Source organism: Uranotaenia lowii, chromosome 1 (genome assembly GCF_029784155.1).
Source record: "Uranotaenia lowii strain MFRU-FL chromosome 1, ASM2978415v1, whole genome shotgun sequence".
NCBI classification, from domain to species: Eukaryota; Metazoa; Arthropoda; class Insecta; order Diptera; family Culicidae; genus Uranotaenia; species Uranotaenia lowii.
Window position 1 is genome coordinate 118,865,380 of NC_073691.1, and position 27,136 is coordinate 118,892,515.

Here is a 27,136-nt window from a genome sequence, read left to right on the forward strand (position 1 = left end):
AATTGATAAAAAAAATTGCAGGTTCTATAAAACTTATATAGAACCAATGCAAACCAACATGCTATCAAAAACACTAAATCACATTATTAAAAAAGATCGTCGCTTTTCGCTTTCCACCTTAACAATCTTTTTAATTGAGAAATTTATAGAAACAAAAAGGAAAATGGCGCGTTATGATACAACGATTTGAATCCATCATATTTCGAAAATGACTTCATCCAGAAAAAAATCTTTAAAAATCAATATAAGGCGTTTTAAATAATGAATTTCTTGATAGTCTTTTCTGTGATAGACACTACCAACTCTATATATACCAAAAAAATCCTAAAACTTTATCGCTTACCGCTGAATGAGTCTGAGCTTTAAGGTTAGTTGACTACGTGATTGTCAATAAACATTTTTGACCCAATTCTAGAAGTATAGAATGATATTTTTTAAAAGATTTTTATGATTTTCAGATAAAAAAAACATAAAAAAAATTTATGGTATCTTTTGCTAACCTAATCTTTCTTTTTTTAAATCGGAATTTAGATTTTATATTGTATTTTATATTTATATTAGATTGTGAAAATTTATTGAAAATTATTGTACTTTGATATTTTATTTAATCGTTCATGACATTTCATCTGTTGTTTTGCATTTATTGTGCTTATCAAATACAGTTTTTTAATTTTACTTATAAAGTGATTGGCTTTGAAGCATGTATGTCACATTTTAAACATTTTCCAACTATTTTTGAAATGAAAACGTGTCAATTTCTCAAAGAATAAAAAACGTAAGATCATACAAGGGGGGAGGGAGGTTTTGAAAAATCTTACTTTGTCTTTCCAGGGGGGGAGAGAGGGTTGAAAATTTCTAAAATCGTTGATTGTTGGACAGTCCGTCTTCGCCCTCGGTGTTCCGCTGGATACGATTCAAGATAACCTTTTCCAAAACCTTTCACGTGTACTCTTTGTTAACGCGCTCATTTTATTCCTCAAATCCTCACGGTCAATTTGAGAGAAAAACGCTAAACGGAAAAATTGAGTAGAGAGATTAGGTGCGAGGGTTTCGAAAACTCCCCGGGTTGCGAAAGGAGCGAGAGAAAAAACAAAAGAGCACACGCCCGGGCTAGCTCACCGGCAATGTTATACAAATTGTGTGGAGCACATCCCTCAGATTTCCCTTTTTTTGACAGATTTAACCTTTTTTCCTCAGATTTGAGCTTTCATCTCCTATGCTCTCAAGGCAAAAAAAGCTTAAATCTGAGGAAAAAAAGCTTAAAAACGAGATTCACCAATACTTATTTAAAAGATGTTGGTCACACGATACATAGACAAATCGTGTAACGTTGCCGGGTCCAGATCCCTGCAATCTCGTTTTTAAGCTTTTTTCCTCAGATTTAAGCTTTTTTTTGCCTTGAGAACATAGAAGACGAAAGCTTAAATCTGAGGAAAAAAGCTTAAATCTGTCAAAACGAGGGGAAAAAAAGGGGAAATCTGAGAGATGTGCTCCATACGGTTTGAATAGCGTTGCCGCCGCATGGATCTGATGGGTCGGTGTTAGAAAAATGTATGTGGATTTAATTGGTATTGGTACATAATGGGAATTGATAGGAGAGTGGCTCGGGGACATTTGGCATAGGGGAAAAGTTCATATAACGCCCCATGTGGCTAATACGCGCCACCCTTGTTTTGAAGAATCTGAAACATTTTAAGCCTGCAAAATATTACCAATTTGTTTTAAATGCTGTGATTGGTCATGGCAAGTATGAATTTTTCCTTAAAATGCCCCTGTGCCGTGATAATTTCACAATTTAGGTTTTTCTTCATTTCGATCTAAATTTTAAAACACTTTTAATAAGGTGTCACCAAGCAGAGAAAAACGAATAAGACAATATTTTCTGACACATCGATAGAGGAGAATCTAAATTACGATTTTATACTAAAAAATCATAATGAACTCGCTAAGGTATGCTTTTCATGGGTATGTTCTATCACGGCCCATGCGCTCGTTATAACGCGCCGATCGTAGTAGGCTGAAAATAGCATTAATTTTTTAAAAAGGGCCAATTTTCATTGGAAATGAACAATAAGTCTTAAAACATATTTTGAGCGATAATTCAGCCCAAAAAATCTATTTTTCATTTTTTGTTAAATTTCTATTAGTCCATTTTGATTTTCTTTTCAGTCAAAGTGTTTGTAAGTATTGGTGTGTTTTCGGTCTTCGGCTGCTCTCGGGTGTGTTCGGCTACTAGGCGCGTATTGAATACACAGCGGCGCGTATTCACAACACAGTTCTGTTCTGTGGCTTTGAATATGGTTTTTAAAAATCAAGTTTTTGAAGAAAATATAGCAATTTGAGTAATGAAAAATCATAGGCATTTGTAGAAAACACTTTTCTTCAACGATTACACCCATTTTTAACACAATTTGTACGCGGAATACATAGAAAATCAGCGATTCGCTTAGGTGGCGCATAATAGGGCATGTTCCCCTACATGCAAGGAAAATTTAAATAAGGTAGTGCCGAGAGTCATAATGGATTTTTTTGTGATGTCACAAAAACGATTGTATCGAAAATTTATGTGAGAATGGTAGCAATTCCAAAGAAAAACACGTTTTAGAACGAAATTGATCTCAAATTTCATTTTGATTTAATTGTAAGGCCTCTATTTCACTATGTTATGAAGTTTTTTCGTTTTTTCGAAGTTTCGTTCGTTTGCAATGTCGCTTTGATGCTAAAACGTGCAAAAATGAAGAAAATGCCAATAAAAGATTGTGGTTTTGTAGAACAAAATGTGTTTTGATCACTTTATTGTGATGAGGAGCTTAAATGCGCTGACTTGAACATTCTCATGGAAGACTTTGAACTATTTTAAAGTTTTCAGTGGTGAAAACCCACCATTTTTTCGAACTTCGATGGTCTATTTCATAGTAAAATTATTTGAAAATGCAACTTTTTTGTACCTTTCTTGAAGAGCAAGAATCCTTCTACAATAACATGTTTTCAGAGTGGAAAATTTCCAGCAGATTCTTCGAATTATCATCGAAAAAGGAAAGTTTCCTAGTAAATTAACAGATTTTTCGTGATTGTGACGTCTCAGCCTGTACCAATACTGAAGCAGGGCTGCCTTGGTACTACCTTCTTTAAATATTCCTTGGCATACATGCTATTCAAAGGTAGCTGTTTTAGAAATTTATATCAATCTAGCTTTAGCTTTCTCATGCACTGAGTGAATTTTTGTACAGCCTTTTTCTTGAAGCATGTTTTTTCAAAAAAAAATCTTCGACTTTGAATAACTTTATAACATGATTTTAGCTCAATATTTGAGTCACGTTACAAGCTTCCCAGAACTATGAGTTTTGTAAAAATCGGTTGAGAAACAAGAGAGTTTTAGTGGAAAAAGTGTTAGGGGTCATTTTTCCCCCGGCGGTATAAATAAGGTAGGGTAAATGTACCCGACCTTGGCACCTAAGGCATGGTTTACCCTTTTTTCAACATTCCAACCTTCCTGTTGAGTGCACCATAGAACATCCTTTGAAGAATTTACTTAAAAGACATACACCGTCTTAGCCGATTTAGGCTTTACAGACTGAATAAATGACGTGGACAAGTTAAGATTAACATTTAACACCCAGTACCGAGATGGGAATCGAACCCATGCCATCAGTGGGCCAGCGATTACCGTCTTATCACGCTAACCACTCGACCACCGAGACGTACGTGAGTTCAACAAAAGTATGTTTTCTCTATGGAACTTTCATTAATGTGAGCAAAATGCATGCAAAGTACTCACTGCGGTGCTCCAATTACTTGGCCGCCGTACCAATTGTTTGCCGTTAAGATGATCCGATTCTTGGCCACCAGCAATGTGCAATAGATCTTTACCAGCAATCCTCAATTGACAGTTGACAGAATCGTTGGCTATTCTGAATATAAGGCCACTGACAAAATGACGTCAGCTGATCGTAACGTTCTATGCGACGATGGAACACCGGGCTTCACTCATACAACAAAAAGGCTTTTGAAAACATTGATGAAATTTGGTTGGAAGGGAAGCACAAAATAAACTTTCATTTGATAAAGTCGGAAGTCCAGAATTTCCGAATTTTTTTTTTTAATTTTTAAAACTTTATACTTTTTACTCATTTAAACAAAGTGATGATTATAAACACCTCAGGTTGTTTCAGAATATTTGCGTATGAACAAGAATCATTGGTTTATGAGTGACAACCAAACCTTCATCAGGAGGAACGATTCAGAAACGAATTATGTCCGTGAGTGGTTTGAACTTTCTTTTTTTATGAACATTAAATCCCTTTGTTGAAATCTAAACTAATATATTTTGTAAGTTAGTTACTTATGAAGGACTGATAAAATCTGAATAAAGCCAATCAATCTAGGAAAAGTATTTCAGATGCCACGGGCTTATCTAGACTAGCCCAGGTTTTCAACGTAGAGTTTAAAAAAAAGTTGGTGTGGTCCAGCTGCCAAAATATTGAGGTAAAATATTCGTATCTGACCCCGATTGATTCACATTCCTAAAGAGATTTTGCAGTTCATCATTTTTGCGAAGTTTTTTGAGACAATTTCATCAAAATTTAAATCAAATACGACTTGAACGGGAGCAATACTGAAAGGTTTGAGCCGTGTCAAATAAACGAATTATTAAAAAAACGACTTGAACGTGATTGTTGTGAAAGTGGTATTGTAACGTTAAATTGAAATATCTTATTTTGAACTTTTCTCATCGATTAGATATTTCCAAATATTTGAAAAATTGCTTAGATTTTTTCAGTTTTTTTTTTGGAGAAATTCCCGACTTTAATGCTAACTGAACAAATTCAAGAATGCTAGGTCACGTGCGCGAAAATTTTTCGAAATTATTAATTTTTATGCGGTTTAGCTTCCGAAACATTTGAATTCATATATTTAAAAAGGTGTTAAGTGAATTTAGTGTTGATATGCTCACAAGCTTTCGCCGGAAAGGGAATATCAGTTTTCAAAAGAAGCAGAACCTGGGGATCGCCTCGAGTTCTTTCCGTTGTCCGTGAAAATTGTTATTTATTTCATTGTTTTGAATATAGTTTTTGTGATAAGTCTTAAACGAGTTGCCGGGTGTGGATAGAAACACTGATCGGCGGAGGTGTTTTCAACCGGCTTGTGGATAGGCTTGTGGATGAGTATCAAACTCGTTTATGGCTGTACCGAAATTTGCCGTGAGCCGGTGGTTTATATCGTTTGTTTGAGAATTAAAAGGGAGTTTGTTGCATCAGGGAGGGAAGTTATTTCACTTCGAAAACTGTGTGCTGTGGCTGTAGTTTTTCATATTTAGTTGTAAACGTGTGTTGATTGAATAACTAGCAAAAGAGTTTATTTTAATGAAGAACTGCCACAATCAATTTCGAGCATAAAAATTCAAATTGGTGTTCCGATTGCGATTGGAAATAGATGGTCGTTTCATGCAAGTGTGATGAAAGTAGATTTCCCGATTTGGACAAAAGCCGTGATGATCTTGGCATGCTACGATAGAAAAAGTTTATTTCAGTTTTATTTGCGGACCGCCAAGAAATTGCTGAAGCCTTATGATGGCTTAATGATAAGTATCCTTTCATTTTCTTTTGTATTTTTACGGTTATTCAATTTTTTTTTAAATAATTTTTACTCGTGCGGTGAGGTCTTTTTGAAAAGTAAATGTGTTTTTCTAATTAATCAAAACTTACTTTTTTAAAAATTTTAATTGACGTTAACTGCATTTTGTTAATCATATCTTGCAATTCCACTTTAAATTGATCAACAGAAGCAAACGTTATAGATTACAATGGTCTAGAGTTAAAAATTTAAATAAGTACAATTACATAAAAAAATATTAACCCTTTTTATTGGTGGACAACTTTCTAGATTAGCAAAATTCCATTATAGGGGTAAATTTTTGAAAAACCTTCGAGTTCTAAACAGACTTTGAAAGGTTTTATGTTCTACTAATGTTAATGTTTCTCCTTAACTCTTTTTGTTAATGATGACAAATGTAGGGAGAAAAATATTTGTTTCATATCAATGTGTGTTCATACGTGTATGTATTCTTTTTGGCGCTTAAATCTTTTAGAATGAAAAAATTCTAAGGATTTCGGGGCTGTATTAATTATTTCTCTGCTCTTTCAAATCTTTTCAAAAGCGAGCAATGGCGCTATAACCATGGTCGATGACCTGAGATGAAGGTACAGGGATCCAAAATTAAAACAGTGTATGATGGTTAAAGAAGAGTTTCTTTAATAATTGTATTGTTAAATTTTGGACTTTATGTAGAAAAACCTCATTTCCATCCCCTGAAGGAAGAATCGCAAGGCCCAACACCAAGGAGCATAGAAATATCTTAGCATCTATGCTTCCAACGAATTAATATTAAATAAACATGGGAACGTATGGTACTGTTGTCCACGTTTCTTCCTCCCCTGGCTCCAGTCGTCTCTGCGTCCAATACTGCACAGTGGGCTCGGCCTTGATAAGATGAATAGTGAATGTATTTTTACTATTCACCGGGATGCTGACAAGATCTGGCTGTGTACGTATCATAAGCAGCATAAGCATAAGCAAGCAACTGAACAAATTCAAGAATGCTAAGCCTAACGACAGATTCATTTACGAAATTTCTATAGTTCTGTACATCATGATGTGTTGTCATTTATAAATCATTGTCTAAATTATTCCTTTTGAGTTTTTATAGACCATAATTTGATAGTAAAATACTCTAGGAAACTTGCGATTGCGACACAAAGGGTAATTTTCACTACCAAACAACTATCTTCATATTGTGGAGTTTGGCTTCATAAAGTAAGAAATTGAAAAATTCCTTGAATGGTATTTTGAAATTTTGCCCTTTTGAATTTGTTAGCTGAGATTATGAGCTTCTAGAAAGAGCCATCTCGAATGCCCGGGGCGTTGCGCAGTGGTTTGACACGCCAAATAAATGTTAGAATGTAAACCTTGCTAAAACATTATTTTATTCGATTCACATTTAATATTTTAAGGAATAATTGAAAAGAAAACGATATTTACCTGAACTTCCAACTTCTGTTTCCGAGAAAAAAATTAGAACAAAAATCCAAAAAAATTATCTGAGTATACGATTCGTCCCAAGCAATAGAAAACGATTCCAAAACTCAATTAATCATGTATTTTATAGACTAAAGTCATAATTTGCTATTGATCTAACAGTTTTTAGATTAGAAAAACATCCAAGTCTTGTTAGTTGCCATATTTCACTTAGTTTTTTTTATTTCTTTTTTTTTTCCGGGATTTAAAAAAAAATCGTTGTGAGGATTTAACTTGTCATTTTCTCCAAAAAGGAAAAAAAAGTGCCCAATTTAATTTATCGTTCACTGTAGTAAAAATCGGTTCATAAGGCACCATTCGAACCACCCTTTATTTTCTCTCTCCATTAAAATGTGCACCGTTTGGTGGTAGCGAGAGAGTCTCTTCCCTCTAAAAGTGCTCATTCATTCAAAGCTCAATTTGCTCTCCAAAGCTTCAACGCCCATTAAGCTTTCCTTTGCTATAATTTTAGACTTTCATTCCACAGCTTATTTTCCAATTGGAAGTAAATCGGTAAAATAAGTCTAGTTAGATTATAAAGAAATTTTGATTATTTTCCACGTTAACACTTAGCGAAATATACATCGGCGTTAAATCAGTCCACACCAAACATGCTGACATAGTTGTTACGAGGTTTTTCATACATAACGTAAGTAAGAACCATAAATTTTCGTTATTCATCATTTGCATAAAAAATTTCAGTAATTAGTGTGAAAGAACTAAAAATGGAGATAAAATAATTGATTTTAGTATGAAACATATAGAATAAAGAGCTAAAAATCAATTCAAAACACAGTATCATTCAACGATCGATTATTATTTATAAACAAAAATGAAAAGTAATATTTTTTCGTTCGTATATACTATCTTTGTTAGGCCTTTAATAAAATTATATATCTGTAATTATTTTAAAATTGTTTTACATAAAAATCCCATGTTATAAACACCTAAAACTTAGTTCTTTTAGAAATGGGACACTTGCTTTTGCTAATAGCTTATTTACTAAAAATCGGATATTCAAAATTTGTACAGCATTTTGCTGCCTATGAAAAGTACTATTAGACCTATTTTTTTCCAAAATTTAAAATAAACGCGTTTTATTAGATATTTACGATGTAAGAGAAAATGAAAAAAAATATTTTGCACAGTTTCCTTCAAAATTCGTCTTTATCAAATCGATAGGTGACATAACCGTTGATGATTCAAGGAATTACTAAGTGTAAGTGGTGGAAAAGTATGCAAACATTGTAAAAATGTCCACAAAGTTCAAAGCAAGCATTGGAGTGAAGCACATGATCGGCAACTACAGTTAAGGGTCATCAGAGAAGTCAAGATTCATACCAGCATTTTTATTTATTTATTTATTAATTCATTGATACTCAGCAAAAATTATTTCCTGTAAAATTACGCAAATGTCCTGTAACAAAAAGGAGCAGGACATTTACCGTAATTTTACAGGTCGAAAAACAAGTTACGTGACATTTAATTTTCAGTGTACAACTTTTTTACAGGACATTTGCTGTAATAATACATGAATCTTCGTTAACTTTCAAGGAAAACAATTTAAAATTACAGGTTTTGTTAATTACAGGTTGATTTATTTTAAAGGATGCAGTTTCATTGACACGTAAAAGTCAAAATTATTGTCTGTGTACTTGCAAAGTAAGAAAAATCCTTATCAATTATTGCAATCGGATTTCAAAAAGCTAACTTATCTAATACAATAAAATAAAGTAAAAAAATAGCCTATGCTAGGTTTACCATACGTACTCTTTTAAGGGTACATGTACTTGAGCACATGGTAAAATAGCTATGCGTAAGGTATTTTAAATAACAAAACATATTATACAGAATTTTTTTTTGACTATTACGTGTCACTGAAAACTGCAACCTTTAAAATAAATCACCTGTTACTAACAAATCCTGTAATTTTAAATAATTTTCCTTGAAAGTTAACGAAGATTAATTTATTATTATAACAAATGTCCTGTAAAAAAGTTGTACACTAAAAATTTAATGTCACGTAATCATGTTTTCGCCCTGTAAAATTACGGTAAATGTCATGCTCCTTTTTGTTACAGGACATTTGCGTAATTTTACATGAAATAATTTTTGCTGTGTAGTCTTAAAAATATGATTGCCTGTTGTTCATTTAAACCTCGGATTTAGTAGTTTACTGTACTTTTTTGTGTGTTCTTTCATAATAATTTGAGTTTAACTCAAAAACTTACAAAAGTCTACTAATTACGGAACCGTTACTTAAATTTCAATAGAATGAAATATTTTTAACACATGGCAGCATTTTTATGGCTAAAATTATTGTTTATGATTTTTTCAACAGAAAGTGAAAAAAATTAGAAAAATTAAGTGGAACCATCAGCTATTTATGGTCCAATATCACTTACTAATCTATATTTATCTATAAATACAAAAAGAATTTCTGTGGATTTGTTCGTTTGTTTGTATTGTATAATTTTGTTTGTTTGTATAATTGGTTGTGGGCAAGGTTGCCGAAATCACAGAAAAATCTGTATTATCACAGAATTTTGAGCAAAATTTCGTCACAGAATCTGTGTCACAGAACACAGAATTTTTAAAATTTTCACAGAATTCACAGATTTTCTAAAATTTGTACAGATTTCCAAAATCCGAAATTTTTTTGTCACTTTTGACTTTTTATTTTTGACTATAATTCGAGAAAATAGGAAAACAAGGTAATGTAAAATGATTTTTTTCTATCAAAACTGTAAGTATATTTCAATTTTTTGATGTTTCACATGATTTTTGCAATGAATTTCGTAGAACTAGCGTCACAGAAAACCCTCACAGAATTTTAGGTTCAAATCACAGAATTCGAGAATTTTTTTTGTCAAAAACACAGAATTTTTTTCGGCAACCTTGGTTGTGGGGTTTAGTAGCGAAATATCTCGATTTGATTTTCCTGTATATCTCACCAAAATTATTCAAAATTCTTTGACTAGCCAAACCTTACAAGTAAGCTATCAAAATTCATGCTCTGAAAGGACACCCATTAGAGCTGATGTCCCTCAGGGTAGTATACTTGGGCCAATTTTATACAATATTTTTACTTCTGATCTTCCTGATGTACCAGAAGGAAAGGGTAGAAGATTGTTTGCTGATGATACTTTGCTTTCAGCCAAAGGTCGAAATTTACAGGTGGTACGCAGTAGAATGCAACAAAATTTAAATTCATTTTTGAATTACTTGAAAATATGGAAAATTTCTCGTGACGCGTCCAAAACTCAACTAATTTTATTTCCCCATAAGCCAAGAGCTAAATTTTTAAAACCTAATGAAAATCATTCCATAGCTTTAATGGGGTTTCATTGAAATGGTCTGATCACGTGAAGTACTTGGGACTTACACTTGATCGGAATCTTGTTTTTAAAAATCACATTTTAGATAATCAATCTAAATGTAATAAATACACTAAATCTCTTCATTCTCTCATCAACAGGAAACCAAAGTTGTGTCTGCGAAATAAGATGCTGATATATAAACAGGTGTTCCGACCAGCGATAATGTCTGCAATTCCGATTTGGTTTAGCTGCTGCACGACGAGGAAGAAAGCCATCCAGAGGATTCAGAACAGGGTTATGAAAATGATTTTGCGGCTTCCACCTCGGCACAGCACCGAAGATCTTCATCGGATTGCGGGTATTGAATCTATCGAAGAGATGGCCAACAACATTATCTCAACCTTCAGAGGCAAATTGATGCAGTCTTCCATCGCAGAGATTTGTTCTCTCTCTATGAGCAAGTTCACTGGTATTGGGAAAAAGTGGTAGAAATTTTGTCACTTTTTGCACATTTTGAAAATTTTCCCATGCAAAAACATTTTCAAGATCTTTGACCTTCAAGTTTTTCTACAACACGTGTTGTATTTTCGCATGTTGTGATGCCAAAATAACAATATTTCTATCACATACGGAGGAAATAGAAACAGTGCTGTAAAAAAATACAACGCCCAAAGATCTTGAAAACATTTTCAAAATGTCAAAATTTCTACCACTTTTTCCAACACCAGTGAACTTGCTCTAATTAGTTTAATTTTAGAATAGTTTTAGTTTTTAGTTGTAAGTTTAATAAATTTTTGACATTACATGATGTTCTCCTGCATAAAAATACTTGATTGCGCTCAGCAATTTTAAGTCGAATAAATAAATTTTAGTGATTAGTAAACTATATGGCTCTGGACAGTTCATTATTGTACTGAACACCTAATTTAATGTAATAATGTAATATAAATGTAAGGATGAATTGGTACGAATAAAGACATACAGACCCCGTTCGATTTTGGCAACACGCCCGTACATTTTGTGTTGCCAAAATCGAATGTTGCCAAAATCGAACGGTTTTTAATCTCAAATTTTTTTTTCATTTTTTTTTACAAAATAACTGTTATTATTATCAAACACGTTATTTTTGGTCAATTTTCGACCATTTGGAGTAATTTTTAATTTTTTTATCATGTTTTTGAAGCATTTTCCACTTTTCTTTTTTTGTTTATAAAATGTTTGTTTTCATTTGTCATATTTGCTGTTTTTATCGTTCTTCATCATTTTTTAGTTGTTTTTTTTGTCATTTTCAGTCCTTTGCTTGAATTTGTTTTTTAACTTTTTGAATTTTTTCATCTTTTTGTCATTTTTGAGTACTTTATAATTTATTTAAAAACTTTTGTTTTTATTGTTGCATTTTATCACCATTTCAGAACATAAAAACGTATTTATGGTGTTTGTCTAAATTAAATTGGTCCTGTTATAACGAAAACAAACAGGTAATGTTGATTCTAAAAACCGTTCGATTTTGGCACATGTGCCAAAATCGGATGTTGCCAAAATCGAATGTTGCCAAAAACGAACGGAGTCTGTATTTAAAAAAAAAGAAGATAGTGCCAAGGCACCCCTGCTTTAGCATTGGTACATACTGTGTAGTAACAATCACGAAATATCTCTTAATTTACTAGAAAATTTGCCTATTTCGTTGATAAATTGAAGAATTTGCTGAAAATTTTCCACTTTTAAAACATGTTATTCTGAAAGGATTCTTGCTCTTAAACATCGGTACGAAAAAGTTGAAGCAATTTTCCTATAAAATAGCTCATTTACGTTAAACAAAATGTCGATTTTTTCTATCAAATTTGCAAAACTTTAGAATTTGTTCAAATTCTTCCATAAAAATGTTCGAAATTCTTATTACAAGTAATTAAAATACTACTTTTGTACAAAACCACAATCATTTATAGGAATTTTATTAAATCGAGTTAACAATCATAAATTGATGTTAATTGTTCTACATAAGAATTGAATATGGAAAACTAATTGAATAAAAATCATGACTATCAGTTGAACTCTTAATACCTATCAACTTGAACTTTTCTTAATTTTGCAAATTTTATTTTCAAGATAACATTGCATTCATAAATAACACAAGCAAAAAAAAAATAATGCAGTCCCCAAAAGACCAAAAAATTCCATATCATACAACACTATCAAAGTGAAATTGGAATTCATTTTCGTTCTAAAACGTGTTTTTCTTTGAAATTTCTGCCATACGCAAATAAATTTTCAATACATTCGTTTTGGTGACGTCACAAAAAAAATCAATATGACTCTCGACACTACCTTATTTAAATATTTCTTGATGTGTATCAAAGCTCTTCGAAATAACAGGTTACCTCATCCGCCATATTGGTTGTCAGATTTCCAGAATGATGACGTAGTTGTTATGAAAATGAGAGAGGATTGTAGTGAATTTTCCAGTTTTTGCGAAAAAAAACATTTTTTTACGCCAGTAACTTGCGAATCTTAATTTGCGAATCTTAATTCTTGTGGAAATTGCTATTACTGGAAACTATTTCAAAGCATATTGTAAGCTTATAAATTAAAAATATCGAAAGAGGACACATGTAAAAGCCCTAATGAATCATTTAACATGCAAGTTTCGAGTTCGTTAATAGTAAATATTAAATTGTTAAGTCATCATTCCTAGTAACTATTTTTTATTCGAGTTTTGGAATGATTCTAAGCTTATTAAATTTCATACTGAAATCACCAATTTTAGTTTTTTTACACTAAAAACTGATTTTTAATTTGAAAATGATGAAAAGCGAAGATTTAAGTCTGTTTCCTACGTAATGTATGAAAAATTCCAAAACAACTTCGTCATCATGCTTGGCGTAGAATAATTTCACACTCGATGTACGGTACCCTATAATGAATTTACTCTGCATGTGTATGAAGATTTGATCGAAGCAAAAAAAATGTAAATATGAAACTCTGTGTTTTCAGTATGATTTTGTTAGCGATACATCGTTTTATTCATTTGGATTTATGATTTTCTCCAGTTTGTATTTTTTGTAACTTACTTTACACAAGATTTCTACATTTTTTGACTATGTGTTTTCCAACCAGATCAAAACCATCTTCTATTCCCCCTTTACCTACCATCTAGCGGATCGTTAACCGGAACTGCCGACGACCACCTGTTGCTCCTGTTATTCCATCCATGTGCCAGCCTAATCAAACGGTAATAAACGCAATGTCGGAAAAATTGGCGGTTATTTGTCAGAGAAAGAACCCCTCTCCTATCATTGCATTGTTGGTTTGCTCTATCCCTCTCTATCTGTATATTCTGCTCTCTTCCTTTCTCTCTCTCTCTCTCTCTCTCTCGTATTAATGATTATGCCGGAAAATATAAAAGTTATGGTTTTCTCCAACCGTGCCTTTAACACGGCCCATCTAAACAATGTAAATTTGAATATAGAACTCCTAGAAATTATAAATATCATATAAGGGTAAAAAACCTAGTTTGTGTTTGTGTTTAGATTTACACGATTATAACGTGCAGCTATTTTTAGATATTTATTCCAAATGAAATGAACATTTTTTTTCATTTTGAGCTCTTTTCTGTGATCATATGTGTGTAAATTTGGTTTTAATGGACATTTCCTAACCTCTTTCCAGAGATCTAGTTTTCGAAATTGAAAGGTTCAGTTTTCGACAGGCATGTTAAAATTCAATATTTCGCTAACAAATTACATGCACAAACATGTACAGGTTAGATAAGCTTTTATTTTTCGCTCTGAAGTGCTAAATATTTAGTAAAGGATTTTTAATATTTCAAATTTTCTGAGTGTTTATCAAAAGAGAATGAATTCCAGTGAAATCTGGGGCTAATCATGTCGAAATAGGTCCCAAGCAATTTGAATTTGCCGATTTGATACCGAATTAGTTGAAATTGAGCATTATATTCAAAATAGTTGTAATGAAGAACCATGATTCTAAACCTTCAGCTATCATACTTTCTACCACAATTCTGCCCGATTTTATGAAAAATTTCGAAAAAACAAGGCAAATCTAAACAAAATCTAGACATTATTAAAAAAAAACATTCGAGAGGATAATGATATGAAATGACCTGAAATTTAATCATTCCATCGAATCACATTAGCAGCACTCAAATTATATCTAAGAATTAAACTAAAATTTATGTTCATTTACAAATGAACTCCAAAGTTCATTTTTGGTCACGAAAACTAAAACTTTAAAAAGAAATTTGAGTGTTTTATTTTATTTTGCTGATACTAAGTTGCACCTATTGCCCCTACACAAATAGAAAAATTAAAATGGCGCCTCTTTATGTTCATTTTACTCTCTTAAGTGTTAACTGTTTGCTGCTACCAAAAATAAGATTTCAAGTGAATTTTCAGCGCTAGTTTTCGACAACTTAAACTCTTTTCAAAAAGTGCTTTTTTTGCCGAAAAGTAAAAAAATGCTCAAAAAATGCTGTAGCAAATTTCTTTTGCCTCACCTAGATCCACCCATCGATTACATTTATTTGGTCCCTGTTTTAATAAAAGGTTAGTTATTCCATTTTTGAAAACCTTTCGTAGTTGGTCGATAGCATTAAACTTTATTGGTAATTTAGACGGTTACTTTCAAATTAATTATTTAGTCCTATTAAACAACCTTGAATTAAATTTTGTTCATGGTCAACTGATGCTAGAATGGGCAACAAAAAATTGGAAAATAAGCTCATATATGGATTAACCAACTTAGGATAAAGATAATTCATTCATTAAAAATCTGCCGAAATCTAGTTTCTATCGAAATCTATAGTATCTACCCTATCTACCATATTAAGGTTTTTTTCTTCAGAATTCTGATATTGAATTGTAGTTCCGGCGTTAACTTGATGTCAAAAATTTATGCAATTAAACAATTTAATGAAAAAAACATATAATTATGCTAAACTTCCATCAATATAAAAGAGAATCTTGGTTTCATGTGCCTCCTGGAAATAAAAAACTTTTAAAACCGGTAAAACGCTCTCGAGCAACGCACTAAATGCAACACACCCTTCCACACAAAAGTACCTGACAACCCTCCGTCCTGCAGCCCAACGAGCATAAAAAGTGCACCGGTCTGCTGCGGCATGATTTACATACACACATCTGCTGCATAACAACTTGAAAAATGGTGCTCACGATAACCGATTCAATGTTTGTGGGTGAACTTTCCTAAGGTCGATCTATGAAATTGCGTTTCAAGATCCGGTAAGTTCAAAATAGTAAAAAGTTTACGATCTAGAAACGGATAACTAACTCCCTACAGCAGCATTTCGTAGAACCTCAACCCACAAGGTAGATTCCAACTAATTAGAGAGCCATGTGTATGGTGTGATTCAATGCTCTCCAAAACATTCTCTTTCCCGTCCACAATTTTTTGAGATTTCTCTCATCCTCTCTGCTGCTCTCACAAATTCTCCAGAAATAATAGCACTTTTGAACAAGTCAGTGTTACCAGAATAAGTTTTATTCATCACTTGCTGACCCGGTGTGCTTTGCTACACCTTCCAAAAATAATTGAAATTCTAATATTCGGTTAAGGGATGAATCATCCTTAAGAATGAAAATCCTGGAAAAAAAATCGAGCATTTCTACAAAATTTAGCTTTTTGGCAGAAATTATTTTAAATCAAATTTCAACGTACACAGTAAATTTTTGTGTTGATTTCCAGCAAAAAAATGCTGGAAAAAACCAGCAATTGAATTTTTTGCTGGAAACCAGCAAACATTCTCCGTCTTGCTGATTTTTTCCAGCACTTGATCTTCATTACTGAAAATCCAGCCATCGATCTGTCAAACTCGAAATTGTTTTTACTTTTGCTCATATGTTTTTCGTTGCTCGCGCAAAGTGTTTGACTCTATATTCCAGCGGTGGAGCATTTGAACCAAAGGGTTTTTTTTTTGGAAGGAAAACGTTAAGTATTTTGTTAAAGAGATTATTTTTTTTTTTTTAATTTCAGGTGGAGTGTAAGGATTCTTGGCGAAAAACGACCAACGCACTAGCAGATATTATTTAATTTAAAAATAAATTAGAATAAATTCTCGCTCAAGAAAAATTAAAAAACAATTTTTTTACAAATATGACTACCATAGGAGTTTAAATTTGAAATCTTAGTTCAAATCCAATAGATTTCGGTTGTTTTTTTTAAATGCTGATTTCCAGCAATTGATATAGCTGGATCTCCAGTAATTTAGTTTGCTGGATTTTCCACCAATCAAATTAAGTAGAAATTTTGCAAATTGCAATACAAACATCTCCAATCTTTCATTGATACATTTGTCGTAGGTAATTACCTCTTATCCAAAATTTGGTTCTATTTACTTCATAAGCTCTTTCGAAAATTGTTCGAATTTGTTATTTTTCTATTTATTTTGTATGGGAGTCCCCTTTAGGAAAACGATTAACCTTAAATAGTTACATGACAACAAGAACCTCATTTAGTTTCAAATTTGATCATAATCGGACAAGAATTCAAGCCCTGGTGGCTCTGGAAATTTAGGGATAAGATAAAGCGAAGATGCTGATGTTTCTAGTAATTTTTGTTCCACCGTAGCAGAACATAAAATTACTTATAGGAAACTGTTCTAAACAAAGATATTTGTGTATTTATACGTTGATCTAAATCAATCAATAAATATATTTTCTATAAAACATTCATTTTTTATTCATAAATAAATTCCTAATTGTATAGAAACTCCCGATTTCAACGATTTTACAATTCCTACAATTGCTCTGTGTTAAAAAAATATTATTTACGCGCAACTGCTCCATTCTGGCGTGTTTGAAAAATAACCATTTCCAACTTCTTCGCAATAATTCAACGCGGTTGAAAAATAACCACATTTTCCACTTCTCTAGAGAAGTCAAAAAATGACTTCTATGGGAAAAGTAAAAAAATCACTTAACGCGTAAAGGTGTGAAAATGGTTACTTTTTAACGATAATTGGTTAATCTTTTTCGAGCGTGTAGAATCGAACTATGTTTTGAACCTCGATCGTAGGGGAAAAGTTCATATAACACCCCATGTGGCTAATACGCGCCACTCTTGTTTTGAAGAATCTGAAACATTTTAAGCCTGCAAAATATTACCAATTTGTTTTAAATGCTGAGATTGGTCATGGCAAGTATGAATTTTTCCTTAAACTGCCCCTGTGTCGTGATAATTTCACAATTTTGATTTTTCTTCATTTCGATCTTATTTTTAAAACACTTTCAATAAGGTGTCACCAAGCAGAGAAAAACGAATAAGACAATATTTTCTGACACATCGATAGAGGAGAATCTAAACTATGATTTAATGCAAAAAAATCATTCTGAACTCGCTAAGGTATGCTTTTTATGGGTATGTTCTATCACGGCCCATGCACTCGTTATAACGCGCCAATCGTAGTAGGCTGAAAATAGCATAAATTTTTCAAAAAGGCCAATTTTCATTGAAAGTGAACAAAACGTCTAAAACCACATTTTGAGCGTTAGGGGCCGTCCACATACCACGTGGACAACTTAGAGGGGGGAGGGGGTTATGGAAATGTCCACGCTTGTCCACGGAGAGGGGGGTAGGGGTTTGGGTTATGTCCACGAGGACATACTTACTTCCAAAGTATTTTCTAAAGGTGAATAAATATTAATACGTTTAAATCAAAATCTTAAAATTTGCAAAGCTTTCCAGTTTAAGTTTATACAATAAGTAGCCACTTGAAATCAAGTGATAAATATGACCCCCTGCAGCCCGTGGGGTAGAGAATAGCCTTCAAGTCTTCTAAGTCAGCGGGCATGAGATCGAATCCCGGTCACGGCATACATTGCACATTTTCTGTGGGGTTGATGGTCTCAGCATTCATAAAATGCCAGCTATCATATCTTCGAAAGATGTACGCTTAAAGTTTGGGAAAAAGGAATTTCTTCGAGGAAACATCGAGTTTCATTAAGATCCTGTATGCAAGGTTGCCGAAATAAATTCTGTGTTTTTGAGAAAAATAATTCTGACTTTCTGTGATTTTACCTAAAAATTCTGTGATGCATTTCTGTGATGCTATTTCCTTGAATGTCATAGAAAATTCATGATAAATTGGGTCTTTTACACATTTTTGTTGGGCCAAAATTATTACCATTATCATTCTTTTCTAATTCAGATCTAAAAAAGAAGAAATCTAAATTGGATACTTGGAAAATTTAAAAATTCTGTGAAATCTGTGAAAATTTCAAAATTCTGTGTTCTGTGACACAGATTCTGTGATGAAAATTTGCTCAAAATTCTGTGAAAATACAGAATTTTCTGTGAATTCGGCAACCTTGCCTGTATGTGCTTGTGTTTAATGATAATTTAGAGTTATAAAATTATTATCCGTGATCCGTTTTTTTTAAATCAGTCATTTCAATAACAAAAAGGCAAAAAGTGAATAAACAGTGTTTTCTAACTGTCAAATCATATTTAGAAAAAAACAACTTCAGATCTGTCCACGTGGACATCCGGGGAGGGGGGTAGGGGTTTGCCAAATGTCCACGCTTGTCCACGGAGGGGGAGGAGGGGGTCAAAAATCTCATTTTTCTGTCCACGTGGTATCTGAACGGCCCCTTAATTCAGCCCAAAAAACCTACTTTTATTTTTTTTAAAATTTTGATTAGTCCATTTTGATTTTCTCTTCAGTCAAAGTGTCTGTAAGTATTGGTGTGTCTTCGGTCTTCGGCTGCTTTCGGGTGTGTTCGGCTGCTAGGCGCGTATTGAATACACAGCGGCGCGTATTTGCAACACAGTTTTGTTCTGTGGCTTTGAATATGGTTTTTGAAAATCAAGTTTTTGAAGCAACTATAGCAATTTGAGTAATAAAAAATCATAGGAATTTGTAGAAAACAATTTTCTTCAACGATTGCACCCATTTTTAAAACAATTTGTACGTGGAATACATAGAAAATCAGCGATTCGCTTAGGTGGCGCATAATAGGGCATGTTCCCTTACTTAATTTTCAGTTAAAATAAAGGAGCACACGCTAGAAATTATTAAACCATTTACGATTCAAAAATAACCATTTTTCACCTTTTCCCGGGAAATGTCATTTTATGAGTTCTCCATGAGAAGTCAATGACATTTCCCGGGAAAAGGTGAAAAATGGTTATTTTTGAATCGTAAATGGTTTAATAATTTCTAGCGTGTGCTCCTTTATTTTAACTGAAAATTAAGTAAGGGAACATGCCCTATTATGCGCCACCTAAGCGAATCGCTGATTTTCTATGTATTCCACGTACAAATTGTTTTAAAAATGGGTGCAATCGTTGAAGAAAATTGTTTTCTACAAATTCCTATGATTTTTTATTACTCAAATTGCTATAGTTGCTTCAAAAACTTGATTTTCAAAAACCATATTCAAAGCCACAGAACAAAACTGTGTTGCAAATACGCGCCGCTGTGTATTCAATACGCGCCTAGCAGCCGAACACACCCGAAAGCAGCCGAAGACCGAAGACACACCAATACTTACAGACACTTTGACTGAAGAGAAAATCAAAATGGACTAATCAAAATTTTAAAAAAAATAAAAGTAGGTTTTTTGGGCTGAATTAAGGGGCCGTTCAGATACCACGTGGACAGAAAAATGAGATTTTTGACCCCCTCCTCCCCCTCCGTGGACAAGCGTGGACATTTGGCAAACCCCTACCCCCCTCCCCGGATGTCCACGTGGACAGATCTGAAGTTGTTTTTTTCTAAATATGATTTGACAGTTCTAGGGGAGAAGTTTGAATATGGTTATTTTTCAACCGAATGGGATTCTAGCGGAGAAGTTGAAAAAAGGTTATTTTTCAACCGTATTCTACAGGGCAGTTTTTAGCGACCTGCATATTTTAAAATTATCCACATAATTAGGAAAAAAACGGGTTTTCGTGTTTGTTTCTTTATTTCTTGTAAATACAGAATACTATTGTCCATTTTAATAAAAATATTTTTACTGAAGTATGTCAATAAAAAAATATGATTTTTCAAGCGGGAACAGAAAATTTCAGGCTATGAAAGAACAGCAACAATTAATAGCCTTAACACCCGCGGTAGCAGAAGTTCCCCCGTGACGGAAGCGGTGATCTCGTGTACTTTGGTGAGTGAGCCATAGCTGAGTGATGACTGAGTCGTAGCTTTAGCGGAATCTGCTAATCTGCTGTTATTTGAGGAGGTTCATCTACGACCGGTAGGTGATGTGTTTCCAAAAATGATGGCCCGTTCTTCCGGATTGTTAAAAAAGTTCGTAAGAGAAAAACTTTTATACCACCTGCTGCTGCCGGAGGAAGGGTCAGAGGATCTGTGCTGTTGGATTGCCCTAACGGAAGCGGCTTGGAAGGAGCGTTTTGATTAGTTTGTTGAGGTTGGAATCATCTGGCATAACTGACATGTTCTGAAAAACAAAAAAAAAATCATTAAGTAAGTAACCTTGGTAATCCTGCAGAAGGGCTATCACCTTCTAAAAATAATGGGAATATAGTTATCATCGGAAGTATCTCCCAGTCCTCGAGTTCGTCTGCTGCTTCTGTGGCCAGGTAACGTTAGTGAGTCCTCGCAATCTGATTTTTTCGATGCAGTTAGTCCACCTGAAGCGATGTCCATTGGACCTGAAGCGATGTCCATTCGGTGCCCTGAAATTTTTAATTGTTGATTATTAAGAATATTTTTATGACGAAAATTTACAGCAAATCACTTACTTTTCATGATCTCCTAAGGATTCAATATGATTAACTCGAAAACTTGATTGAGTTACGAGGGAAAATAGATTTTTAAATACGCGTTCGGCTGCGATGTTGGTCGCTTTCAAAATGGCGATGAAAAGACGTCAAATTATTCAACCATTTTCTGGTTTATACCCGAGAAGTTCCAAAATGGTTGAAATTGATTATGGAAAAATTCATAAAAAATAACCATATTGGTAGTTTTGAGGCAAATGTCATAAAATGGTTATTTTTTAATCTTAAATGGTTTAATAATTTCTAGCGTGCATGTGCAATACCTCGCTGTTACCAGCAGTGATGTCAATTGAATTAATTGTTTTTCAATGCCAAAGACATACCGCTGTTAAACAACCAATAACTTTTTTTGCCTAATAAGATACGAAGTTACAGTCTTGGACAAAGTTGCTTATCGGAAAATGTCCTTAAGAGCATTTATAAATTGGCACAAAAACCATTACCAGACTCGGCTTGAAAATGTTGCTTGTTTTTTTGTTTTGTATATTTTTATAGAAATTTTTATTTTTAGAATTTATTCGCCTCTCAAAATATTAACAAAAACGTAAATTTTTCAAATAAAAAAACCTATCGAATTGTGTGATGAGAAGGTGCGATGTAATACATAACACTAAACACTAACACTATACATAACACTAAATAAAAAAAAAAAAAGATTTAGTACGGCATCGCACCTTCAAAGTAATAGCAATCTAAACCAAAGTTAGATAACTTAGGATTTAAATAACTCCTGGTACGGTACACTATAATACAATTAAATCTGGTAGCACTGCTTTCTAAGGCGTATGTTTGAATACTCGAATAAACAGCTGCTCAGCCCAGGCCCACCCAACTGAGCATAACCGATTCTCTAACTTATGCTGCACTCTGTTTTGTTGGGCTCTTTTGGTTGATGGGGAATGGGAGAGGTTTTGAAGGGATGATGAATGATGTTGGCTGCGGGTCGCTCTCCGGCGGGGTGTGTTTGGTTTGGTTTTGTTTGCGGCGAGCTCTCTCACTCTCTCTCATTTATGTTGCTATGCTCATTCTCACACCCGTGCTCTTATGTTAGCATTGAGTGATCCCGCCCGCCCAGTCCGGGGACGGTATGTGCTTAGTCCGTTACAAAACCAAAGGTTTAGTTTAGTTTCGTCGGCCAACCGAGAGCGATGACGCCAGGTTTTGTTCCTGGAGCGCGCGACTGATGGCGATCATCATCAATCACCTCATCAGCAGCTCACCTTCATCACCATAAAGCGGTTTTCAGGTGTTCGCGTGAAGATCCAACAAGATGGGGTTGCCAAAGTTTATGTGTTGTTCGTTTAGTAATGTTTGTGCCTCATAGCCGGGTTTTGTGCGAAATCATCTCTCAACCCGGTGTGTGTTCATCCCGCTCGATGGTTAACAGCACGTTGTTTCTTTTTTGTTGATTGTAAATCAATGTTGCGATCTTCGATCTTCATCAGATCAAAGTGTACAATTGTAAATATAATTTATGATATTGGTTGCGGTGGGAAGTTTAGTTAATCAGTAAGAGGCAAGTTAACGACAACATTACCTCATATGTAGGTGCTGAATTTGTCGGCTCTTGCGAATTCATTAGTGTAAGTGGTCTTAAAACTTAAAGATCATCTCACGTTCGCATGAATGAATGGATATGACGTGATCTGGATGTTTGTCCATGTGTATCGTTAAGTGTATTTTTAATGCAATGAAACATGGCCTGTTGATGAATCGTAGTGAAAAAGTAAGTGCCCAAGTGAAGCACATTTATAAAATTAACACAAAGTGAGATTTCTTCTGGTGGCTGTCTGAAGCGGTGTTCTCTTCATCGCGCAGTGTTGATATGCAAAAATGCCGTTTGTGCAACGAGTAGTGACCCCTAAGTATGTCGCCCGGTCGACGAAACCGTCACACTCACGTGGCGCCACACCACTTCCAGTGCAGGACTACGAGCTGGAAGCGATCACCAATCTCACCCTCAGCAATGCCCTCCGGCAGCTGGCATCGCTGGTTCTCATCTCGAACCAGATTTTCACCGAGCTCAACAAGGAACTGGCCAGTGTAAGCGAACGATCGCTCGGGATAAAACAACGGATCGACAATCTTTCGAAACGAGTGGAGGAATTCGACCCGAAGCAAGTCACAGTCCGTAAGTATCGACCGAAAGCCTTCAAAGATTGAACGACCCTCTTCGTCCCTTTTAATTTTTGTTACTCAGCATCTTCGCCATGGAATTCACCCAGTCGGAATCTTCCTCGTTCTTTCTTTTCGCCGTTCGTTTACTTTCATGTCGTGTGTTCATCGTTCAACATTTTCTGTACCTACTCTTCTTGAGTTTATGCTCGTGTTGCTTCCGCCTCTCCCATTTCGTGCCCTTCATCCGTTCCGTGGACTGCCCGTGTTCTTCCTGCTGCTATAACTACGGTGAGACAGAAATCACCGGTGCTCAGTCGGTATGATTGGAAAAACATGAGATCACGGTGTGCCTCTTCCTCTTTTATAGAAACGAAACCAGCGTCCGCGTCGTTGGTTTATTTGCTTCCTTCTCCTTATATTTTCAACTCGAATGATGTTGATGTTGTATAGTGCGCTGGAGTTCCGATCTTTTTCCGAAACGACCGCCCGCACAGTGGTTTAAACTCGTAAACCGTGATCATGAGTTTTTGAAGGCTTCGATGTCAAAGTATCTCAATAGTATGTTCTTTAATATTTCATTATTGCTGATACTTTTTTCTGATCAATTCACCTAAAAGTGAGATAGTTTTTCTTTTTTTTTATCATCTAATCACATCTTCAAAAAAGTTGTAGATTATTAAATTTTTGAAAACTTTGTACAAGACACTAAACGAATGATTAAAGGCATTTCAAAACTTAGCTGAAAAAAGGATTTTTTTTTATTTTTTTTTACAGCGAGTTTAGAGGCTCATCTTGTATGAGAGAGTTGTGACAATTTTAAAGCTCCACAGCTTTTTTGAAGTTTGAAGATAAAAAGTCTCTACCTTGAAGTTTAATTCTACTTTTCTAGTAATTTAATTTTAAAATAGCATGTTTTCAGGCAACAATATCTCTGAAGGTTGCTAACATTTCAAAATAAAAACATATGTATTTGAAAGGGCAACTTTTCAACGTCCATTTTGTTTTCAAATGTTTGCAACCTCCAGAGATATTGATGTCTGAAAACATGCTATTTATAAATGGAATTACTCAAAAAGTACCATCAAACTTCAAGATAGTAACTTTATATCTTCAAGAAAGCTGTGGAGTTTTACAATTATTACCACTCTCTCATACAAAATGGGCGTTGTAAATAGCCCTAAAAAGTCTAAATAAAGTCGTTTTTTGAGTTTAATAAATGCCTTTAAAACATCGAATTCAAATGATAGTGCTTTGGTGTCTTCTACAAAGTTTTTCAAAAATATAATAATCTACTACTTTTATCAAGACGTCGTCGTAGTTATTAGATGATAAATTGAAAAAATAGAAAAATTTTCTCACTTTAGGTACATTGATCAAGAAAAAAATAACAGCAAAACATGCGCTTTTTTAAATAACAAAACATTGTAGAAAACTTTTGATATTTTGACATCTAAGCATTTAAAAAGCCCATGATCACGTTTTTCGAGTTTTAAACCACTGTGGCCCGGTTTCGTTTTGAAGAAACTTGTCGGAAACTGCATATCTTCTTGGCAGAAGACAGACTCCGATCAAAAACGTTAGGGTTTTGTACATACTAGCCACGTTTTGAGGCACGAGATGTACAGAAATAAAAATCAGTTCCTACCAGGTGAATCTCGACTGAGAAGGCATTGCAAACTGCATGTAACGTTAGACCTACTAAGTCGATTTTTTTAGTTAAGGTTTGTCGTTTTTTTTTTTCTAGAGTTGAAGTAGTTCATCCAACCTTGCTCTTTTTTCCACATGGATTTGTAATGTTTTCTTGCTTAAAACTAATTTTGAAGAAATTAAACGTTCTTATTAAGAACGCGATGTTGGAATTTGTCAAACTGTGGTTAGTAGTAGACCTTTGAATGAATCAAATCACTATTGTTTGCTGTAAAGCTTTTGTTGTGCATCAACACAAATAATGGAACAATTTTTTTGAAGAAGATGCTCTTGTTAAAGTTACAATCTAGCTTTAGCGTTTAGTAGGTATAGAAAGTATTAGAAAAGGAATAATTTCAAACAGTTTTCAATCATTCAATTTCGTAAATATCGAAGTCATAACTATAGAAACGCTGGGGTTTTGATATTATAGATTTTATTTTATTTATGTTCCTCTCGAATCACTTCATATGAAATAATTTCACGAAATAGCAAAAAGGTGCATGCTAAAGAAGGCACCATCAATCAGCGTAAAATCGGCTTCAATTATTTTTACATTTTGGGTTTTTAGAGAGGCTATCTTGTCCCTTAAATGCTGGTTTGGAAAATGGTTCAATAGTAAAATAGCTCTAATGAGTCCTAGAGTGTCAATTTGACAATCCTAGATGAAAATATAGCTTCATCTCTCTTGTTTCAGAACTTATCTGTTCAAAGTTCATGAGAGAAATATTATCAGAAAATTATATTTAAGTCACGTTACTAGGTTTCCAAAACTAAAACACGAGACATACCGCGGTTTTTTTTCCTTGTAGGGGAGAGCCCACTGCGACCAGTAGTTGATCTATTGTGGTAATTACCCCGCGTTAATATATGCTATCAGGCTCACCTGCACTATGGGTTGAAGTGACAGTTGATTGCTGACTAAGCATTTTCTCCCAATCGGGTATGATACCAAAGATGTATGATATAACCTTCTTAGGGCTGATATGCAACCATATTTCTTGTGCGCTTATTACCCAGACAACCATTTGGTGGGTATTTCGAATTTGCAACGCAAATATACGTGCAGATATACGTGTAAACATATCGTATATAATGTAGCAAAACCAGTATATACGTATAATTTTGGAGACCATATAGATACATTAGCAGACATATTTTTGATTTGGATTGTATTAAATTACGAATTGCACGACTTGTCATGCGCATCATTTACGACTACCCTGATTCTTTTTGGAATATACTATGACAATTTACATAATCATATAGATGATTGAGGTTGTAATATACGACATTTTTCGTAACAATATGGAAAGTTTGACATATTTGGTCGTCTTCTGCGACTTGAGTGCATGGATCTCATTTTCCGTCAGTTGAATAAAAAAAAAGATTATTTCAAAGAAATGCGTTTTTGCTGTCAAATTCAAATTTCTTTTTAAACTAGCATAAAATAAAAAATTAAACAAATTCAAGTGTATATCCTACAATTCAATTTCAACGTTCAAGAAGTTATTGTAGTACCTGGACTTGATCCCCTGACCATACGATCGGCAGCTCATGATGGTTCCTCGATGCTATCTGGAATATATAAATTCAAGAGGATTTGCTTCAAAGGCATTAAACCAAAAGCAAATCGTATATTTCTATAACTAAAATCTTTTAAATCGTAGAACACGTCATCGATGATCTAAAAATAGACCAACATTTTGAAGCCTCCTTAAATACGATTCCAATCATCGATGTCCCAATATCATAAACGATTTTATAGAACTTATTTGTATTCTTTTACGATTGCCAACAAATACGTTTTACGAAAATCAGACATGCGAATTAATTTGCAAAGGTATACGATTGCATGCACATTATTACGAATCAATGCAGTTATATACGTTTTTAATTTCGAATTATTTTATGCATAGCACGACAAATTCTCTCAGTCACGGCTGATCACCTTATATCGGTCGTTTCACGGATTTTTTGCGAATTGTCGTACACAAAGGTCGAGTTCATACGTACATAAATACGAGTATTTTTTCTTGTCGTAATAAAATCATGCAATGCATTTAAATACGATAAAGATTATGCATGGACCGCACATTGTAGGTGCAGATATACGAAAAAGAGTATAAATAACATTCTATACGATGTAATCTGTAAAATAAAAT

The 27,136-nt window shown here is 33.9% G+C and overlaps 1 protein-coding gene across 1 annotated transcript in view; it reads left to right on the top strand.

Moving 5' to 3' along the window:
* Positions 1-22,305: 22,305 nt before the first annotated feature.
* Positions 22,306-27,136, top strand: part of LOC129739372 (uncharacterized) — a 108,601-nt gene continuing 103,770 nt past the window's right edge. The window contains exon 1 of the mRNA XM_055730780.1: positions 22,306-23,298. Within this exon, the coding sequence (XP_055586755.1) occupies positions 23,001-23,298 (298 nt within the window). The 5' untranslated portion in view covers positions 22,306-23,000. The remainder of the gene's footprint in view (positions 23,299-27,136) is intronic.